This window comes from Oncorhynchus gorbuscha, linkage group LG13 (assembly GCF_021184085.1).
Source record: "Oncorhynchus gorbuscha isolate QuinsamMale2020 ecotype Even-year linkage group LG13, OgorEven_v1.0, whole genome shotgun sequence".
Classification (NCBI taxonomy): domain Eukaryota; kingdom Metazoa; phylum Chordata; class Actinopteri; order Salmoniformes; family Salmonidae; genus Oncorhynchus; species Oncorhynchus gorbuscha.
The window spans coordinates 59,467,480-59,474,979 of record NC_060185.1 but is presented as its reverse complement, the minus strand read 5'-3'; the positions used below and the strand labels follow the sequence as shown (position 1 = coordinate 59,474,979).

The window sequence follows — 7,500 nt, the reverse complement described above, 5'->3', positions numbered from 1 at the left end:
CACACCCCTACACACACTCTCATCCATACACACCCTACACACACTCTCATCCATACACACCCCTACAGGCACTCTCACCTCCACACACTCTCCCCACCCATTACAGGAAAGGCCTCCTTCCTCCAGCCCTGGCATCGTCCTGATTATCTATTGATTCGCTGTGTACCTGATGCTACATCATTCCTTTGTGGATGAGCTGTTCCATAAATATGCTCTTCCATGAATCAGGACATAACCAAGGGATTTATAGTGATTGGGGTGATTTTGAAGTGGTGGAGTGTATGTCTGCCCGTTTGATATAACCCCAGGATCTAATGCCTTCACCTCCCTCCTCATTTCAGATACATGGAAGGGAACCTTCTGATGTCCATCCCCAAAGAACTGTCCACACTTAAGCAACTGTCTCTTGTGTATGTATCGTGTCTATTCCAAGTCAAATCACAAGTTAAATCATTGTATATTCCTCGCTGGTCATAGGTCCTGCATAATGTTGACAATGCCAAAACAATCTCAATTGTATTGAGATATTTTGCAGCAGAGGATATTGTGTATTATTTACTGAAACATTGAAACTGACCATTTGGGTTTGTGTCAAGGTGAGACAGTTCTGTGTTGTCTCTGTGGACTTTAAAGGTGTTTGTCAGCTCTGGTTCTTCCCTGAAGTGACCTTGCGTCCTGTTGTGTGTTTGGTATCACAGAGACTTAAGCAACAACAGCATCAGCACTGTGGCCTCCATGACCTTCAGCAACATGACTCAGCTCGCCACTCTGTGAGTTACCATGACGATGCGCCACGGCCGACCGGCTGTCTGGCCACACCGGGCTGGACACAGTGGCCTTAGTCACTTTTATAGTCGTATAAAACACACACACACACACACACACACACACACACACACACACACACACACACACACACACACACACACACACACACACACACACACACACACACACACACACACACACACACACACACACACACACACACACACACACACACACACACACTGTGTTATGTTCCCATCCGTTTGAATTATAACTGTCTCCTCTCTTTTGAATGACAGGATCCTGAGTTACAACCAGATTCGCTGTATCCAAGTACACGCATTTGATGGCCTTAAATCTCTGCGTCTCCTGTAAGTGTTACTCCTTCCTTTCTCCTCTCTACTGTCTTCCCCCCTTTCCTCTGCCTCTCTTCCCCCTTTCCTCTGCCTCTCTTCCCCCTTTCCTCTGCCTCTCTTCCCCCTTTCCTCTGCCTCTCTTCCCCTTTCTCCTGCCTCTCTTCCCCCTTTCCTCTGCCTCTCTTCCCCCTTTCCTCTGCCTCTCTTCCCCCTTTCCTCTGCCTCTCTTCCCCCTTTCCCTTTCTCTTCCCTTTCCTCTGCCTCTCTTCCCCCTTTCCTCTGCCTCTCTTCCCCCTTTCCTCTGCCTCTTCCCCTTCTCCCCTCTTTCTTTCTCTGCCTCTCTTCCCCCCTTTCCTCTGCCTTTCCCCCTTTCCTCTGCCTCTCTTCCCCCTTTCCTCTGCCTCTCTTCCCCCTTTCCTCTGCCTCTCTTCCCCCTTTCCTCTGCCTCTCTTCCCCCTTTCCTCTGCCCTCTTCCCCCTTTCCTCTGCCTCTCTTCCCCCTTTCCTCTGCCTCTCTTCCCCCTTTCCTCTGCCTCTTCCCCCTTTCCCTGCCTTTCCTCTCCTCTTCCTCTCTTCCCCCTTTCCTCTGCCTCTCTTCCCCCCTTTCCTCTGCCTCTCTTCCCCCTTTCCTCTGCCTTCTTCCCCCTTTCCTCTCCCCTCTCTTCCCCCCCTCCTTCCTTCTCTGCCTCTCTTCCCCCTTTCCTCTGCCTCTCTTCCCCCTTTCCTCTGCCTCTCTTCCCCCTTTCCTCCCTTCCCCCTTTCCTCTGCCTCTCTTCCCCCTTTCCTCTGCCTCTCTTCCCCCTTTCCTCTGCCTTTCTTCCCCCTTTCCTCTGCCTCTCTTCCCCCTTTCCTCTGCCTCCTCTTCCCCCTTTCCTCTGCCTCTCTTCCCCCTTTCCTCTGCCTTCCCCCTTTCCTCTGCCTCTCTTCCCCCTTTCCTCTGCCCTCTTCCCCCTTTCCTCTGCCTCTCTTCCCCCTTTCCTCTGCCTCTCTTCCCCCTTTCCTCTGCCTCTCTTCCCCCTTTCCTCTGCCTCTCTTCCCCCTTTCCTCTGCCTCTCTTCCCCCTCTGCTCTCTTCCCCCTTTCCTCTGCCTCTTCCCCCTTTCCTCTGCCTCTCTTCTTTCCTCCTCTCTTCCTCTGCCTCTCTTCCCCCTTTCCTCTGCCTCTCTTCCCCCTTTCCTCTGCCTCTCTTCCCCCTTTCCTCTGCCTCTCTTCCCTTTCCTCTGCCTCTCTTTCCCCTTTCCTCTGCCTCTCTTCCCCCTTTCCTCTGCCTCTTCCCCCTTTCCTCTGCTCTCTCTTCCCCCTTTCCTCTGCCTCTCTTCCCCCTTTCCTCTGCCTCTCTTCCCCCTTTCCTCTGCCTCTCTTCCCCCTTTCCTCTGCCTCTCTTCCCCCTTTCCTCTGCCTCTCTTCCTCCTCTGCCTCCTCTTCCCCCTTTCCTCTGCCCTCTTCCTCTGCCTCTCTTCCCCCTTTCCTCTGCCTCTCTTCCCCCTTTCCTCTGCCCTCTTCCCCCTTTCCTCTGCCTCTCTTCCCCCTTTCCTCTGCCTCTCTCCCCCCTTCCTCTGCCTCTCTTCCCCCTTTCCTCTGCCTTCCCTCTTTCCTCTGCCCTCTTCCCCCTCTGCCTCTCTTCCCCCTTTCCTCTGCCCTCTTCCCCCTTTCCTCTGCCTCTCTTCCCCCTTTCCTCTGCCCTCTTCTTTCTCCCCTTTCTTTCCTCTGCCTCTCTTCCCCTTTCCTCTGCCTCTCTTCCCCCCTTTCCTCTGCCTCTCTTCCCCCTTTCTCCCCTTTCCCCCTTTCTCTGCCTCTCTTCCCCCTTTCCTCTGCCTCTCTTCCCCCTTTCCTCTGCCTCTCTTCCCCCTTTCCTCTGCCTCTCTTCCCCCTTTCCTCTGCCTCTCTTCCCCCTTTCCTCTGCCTCTCTTCCCCCTTTCCTCTGCCTCTCTTCCCCCTTTCCTCTGCCTCTCTTCCCCCTTTCCTCTGCCTCTCTTCCCCTCTTTCCTTCCCCCTTCCCCCCCTCTGCCTCTCTTCCCCTTTCCTCTGCCTCTCTTCCCCTTTTCTGCCTCTCCTCTCTTGCCTCTCTTCCCCTTTCCTCTGCCTTCTTCCCTCTTCTCCCCTTTCTCTCTGCTCTGCCTCTCTTCCCCCTTTCCTCTGCCTCTCTTCCCCCTTTCCTCTGCCTCCCCTTTTCCTCTGCCTTCCCCCTTTCCTCTGCCTCTCTTCCCCCTTTCCTCTGCCTCTCTTCCCCCTTTCCTCTGCCTCTCTCCCCCTTTCCTCTTCTTCCCCTTTCCTCTTTCCTCTGCCTCTCTTCCCCCTTTCCTCTGCCTCTCTTCCCCCCTTTCCTCTGCCTCTCTTCCCCCTTTCCTCTGCCTCTCTTCCCCCCTTTCCTCTGCCTCTCTTCCCCCTTTCCTCTGCCTCTCTTCCCCCTTTCTCTGCCTCTCTTCCCCCTTTCCTCTGCCTCTTCCTTTCCCCCTTCCCCCCTTTCCTCTGCCTCCTTTCTCTGCCTTTCTCTTCCCCCTTTTTCCTCTGCCTCTCTTCCCCCTTTCCTCTGCCTCTCTTCCCCCTTTCCTCTGCCTCTCTTCCCCCTTTCCTCTTCTCTCTGCCTCTCTTCTTCCCCCTTTCCTCTGCCTCTCTTCCCCCTTTCCTCTGCTCTCTTCCCCCCTTTCCTCTGCCTCTCTTCCCCCCTTTCCTCTGCCTCTCTTCCCCCTTTCTCTGCCTCTCTTCCCCCTTTCCTCTGCCTCTCTTCCCCCTTTCCTCTGCCTCTTCTTCCCCCTTCCCCCCCTTTCCTCTGCCTCTCTTCCCCCTTTCCTCTGCCTCTCTTCCCCCCTTTCCTCTGCCTCTCTTCCCCCCTTTCCTCTGCCTCTCTTCCCCCTTTCCTCTGCCTCTCTTCTTTCCTCTGCCTCTTCCCCTTTCCTCTGCCTCTCTTCCCCCTTTCCTCTGCCTTCTTCCCCCCTTCCTCTGCCTCTCTTCCCCCCTTTCCTCTGCCTCTCTTCCCCCTTTCCTCTGCCTCTCTTCCCCCCTCTTCCTCTGCCTCTCTTCCCCCTTTCCTCTGCCTCTCTTCCCCCTTTCCTCTGCCTCTCTTCCCCCTTTCCTCTGCCTCTCTTCCCCCTTTCCTCTGCCTCTCTTCCCCCTTTCCTCTGCCTCTCTTCCCCCTTTCATCTGCCTCTCTTCCCCCTTTCCTCTGCCTCTCGTCCCCCTTTCCTCTGCCTCTCATTCTCCTCTCCCTCTCTCCATGCCCTTTCCTCTCGTCTCCCCCTCTTCCCTCTCTCCTATCCTCTACCTTTTGTCTCCCTCTTCTTCACCTCTGCTTCTCTTCTTCCCCCATTCCTTCTTCCCTCCGCCCAGTGTGCAGTGTGATGAATGGGCCCCCTGCCTCCCTGCCTCCCTGTCATCCATCTTCCCCTCCTCCCCCGGCTCCAAAACAACTCCAAATAAATAAAACATAGAAAACAGAAGCTAAACGCTCTTTCTTCTTCTCTATTGCTTCCTCTGGGCTGTTAAGATGGAGCTGAAAACACTGCTTATTAACTTGGGCCAGGAGGTGACTGTTGGAACACAACAGTCTGCAGGTACACGTCAGGGCCTGGGCTAGGAGAGCCCCACAGGGCCATCAGGCCCCCCAGTTCATAGATATAGGGATGGAGCGAAAGAGAGATAGTGAGAGATAGAGAGAGAGAGAGAGAGAGAGAAAAGAGACAGAGAGGAAGAAAGGGGGCAGAGAAAGAGAGAGAGAGCAGAGACCAATCCTCATATATTTCCTGTATAATAGCTCCAGTTCCCTGCTAACCTGATCTGGATTCTTCCCAGCAGTCAGTCTATACAGTGTAGTCCAGCACCAGTCCCAATCTCTGGCTCTATTAGAAGGGATTTGCCTCCAGGAGTAATCTCTCTCCCGCTCTCTCTCTCTCTCTCTCTCTCTCTCTCTCTCTCTCTCTCTCTCTCTCTCTCTCTCTCTCTCTCTCTCTCCTCCGCTCTCTCTCTGTCTCTCCCTCTCCCTCTCTCTCTCCCGCTCACTCTCTCTCTCCATTCTCCCGCTCTCTCTCTCCCGCTCACTCTCCCTCTCCTGCTCTCTCTCTCTCTCCCTTTCCTGCTCTCTCTCTCTCACTCTCTATCTCCCTCTCCCGCTCACTCTCTCTCTCCCGCTCTCTCTCTCTCTCCCTCTCCCGCTCTCTCTCTCCCGCTCTCTCTCCCCTCACTCTCTCTCTCTCTCCCCTTTCCTGCTCTCTCCCTCTCTCTCTCTCCCTCTCCCACTCACTCTCCCTCTCCCGCTCTCTCTCCCTTTCCTGCTCTCTCTCTCTCCCGCTCACTCTCTCTCCCGCTCGCTCTCTCTCTCCCGCTCTCTCTCTCTCTCCCGCTCACTCTCTCTCTCCCGCTCTCTCTCTCTCTCCCGCTCACTCTCTCTCCCGCTCGCTCTCTCTCGCTCTCTCTCTCTCTCCCGCTCACTCTCTCTCCCTCTCCCGCTCTCTCCCTCTCTCTCTCTCTCTCTCCCACTCTCTCCCTCTATCTCTCCCTCTCCCGCTCTCTCTCTCCCGCTCACTCTCTCTCTCGCTCTCCCTCTCTCTCTCTCCCCCGCTCACTCTCTCTCTCTCCCTTTCTCTCTCTCTCTCACCCGCTCTCTCTCGCTCCCGCTCTCTATCTCCCCTCTCTCTCTCTCTCTCCCGCTCACTCTCTCTCTCTCCGTTTCTCTCTCTCTCTCTCTCTCTCCCGCTCTCTCTCTCTCCCGCTCGCTCTCTCTATCTCCTCTCTCTTTATCTCTCCCTCTCCTGCTCTCTCCCTCTCCCTCTCTCTCTCTTTATTCCGGCCTACCTAGTCACCAGTTGCCAGGCAGCCATCATTGTCACTCGTTCATTACCCAGAATCTCCCCGGGGTGCGTCTGGCAGAGGCTGAAAGGCGTAGGACTGTCTGTCCTGTGGGTCGGTGGGTTCTATTGCTGTCAGGCCCCCTGGATCCCCTCTGACTGTGGCAGGCCTGTGGGTGGCGGCTGGGGCCCTGGGGCTTGCGGGACAGGGAAATCACTTCACAGAGTTGGCACGCCACGCAGTGTGGGTGTGGAGGGGGGGGGGTGTAAGTGTGGTGCGTGCGTGTGTATTATGTGTCCGTGTGTGTGGTGCATGTGTCTACTGTGTGTGTGTGTGTGTGTATGAGACGGCTAATGGAATGTGAACCCAGACAGAGGCAAACACACCACCACTGCCCACTGCATTCACACGGCAGGGCCTTGAAAGGGTTAGCAACATGCTGAAGGTCTGGAGCCTGGGGACCCTCGGGGTGTGGAGAAATCAGTCCATCAGCCATCACCCCCGTCGCTGACACTCTTCTTGTTTTCAATCTCTTTCAGGACTCTCCACGGAAATGACCTTTCAACTATACCAGAGGGAGCCTTCAACCATTTGACATCTCTGTCTCATCTGTGAGTGTGATAGTAGTGTGTGGTCTTACACAATAGTAATATAGTCACACACACACACACACACGACACACACACACACACACACGATACACACACACACACACAGGAGAGCAATGTTTTGTTGGGTGCGCCAAGAGAACAGCGTGGGCCCCACAGGAAGCCGTTTTATAACCACGAAGAGGCATACATCACGTGGCTCCTCTGTTACTTTCTGCCTCTTGTTTTAAGTAGCAATTCTGTAGTTTGGGTGTTCTGCACTGAAAGAGACTTGAGAGACGGAAGAAGTTTAACCAAACAAATATGGGATACTAGACAAGAAACGAAGATCCTCTGTTTTATTAAAGGCAATGAAAGTTCAAGGCAAACGTTTTTTCTTTTTTAAATGTATGAATTGGCTTTGTGCTACTGGTTATGTACACGTCAGACCAGTGCGTGTTTACAGACTGTCTGTATGTACACATGCCTGCCTGCACCATATACTCTTGCACTTCCAAATGTGACCACTAGATGCATAACTCCTATATCTCGCTGTTTCCCAGGGCTTTGGGTGCCAACCCCCTGTATTGTAACTGTGACCTGCGCTGGCTGTCCCAGTGGGTGAAGGCTGGCTTCAAGGAGCCTGGCATCGCCCGCTGTACTGGACCACCTGACATGGCCGACCGCCTGCTGCTCACCACGCCCCTCAACCGCTTCCAGTGCAAAGGTGAGACGCATTATCAACACTGGCTGTCACAGCTCCATCCTCTCACCTCCTCCGTCTGCTGCTCGCGTTTCTCCTCCTCACTTCGCTCCCCTACTTCTCCTCTTTCTGTACCCCTCCCTCTCTCCTCTCCCCCTGCATCTCCTCGTCCCTCTCCTCCTTCCCCGTCCTCCCCTGCCTCTCCTCCTCCTTCTCCCCCACTCACCTGTTCCCCTCTCACCCCCTCCTTTCTTCCTCCCTTCTCGTCCTCCCTCCCTTTCCCCTTCTCTCCCTCTCCCCTCTTAC

At 54.9% G+C, this 7,500-nt stretch overlaps 1 protein-coding gene across 2 annotated transcripts in view; it reads left to right on the top strand.

Moving 5' to 3' along the window:
- Nucleotides 1-7,500, top strand: part of LOC123993221 (slit homolog 3 protein-like) — a 240,699-nt gene that overhangs the window by 204,873 nt on the left and 28,326 nt on the right. For both annotated transcript variants that reach the window (XM_046295122.1, XM_046295124.1), the window contains exons 21-25: nt 342-410; nt 699-770; nt 1,068-1,139; nt 6,444-6,515; nt 7,055-7,218. In XM_046295122.1, the coding sequence (XP_046151078.1) occupies nt 342-410; nt 699-770; nt 1,068-1,139; nt 6,444-6,515; nt 7,055-7,218 (449 nt within the window). The remainder of the gene's footprint in view (nt 1-341; nt 411-698; nt 771-1,067; nt 1,140-6,443; nt 6,516-7,054; nt 7,219-7,500) is intronic.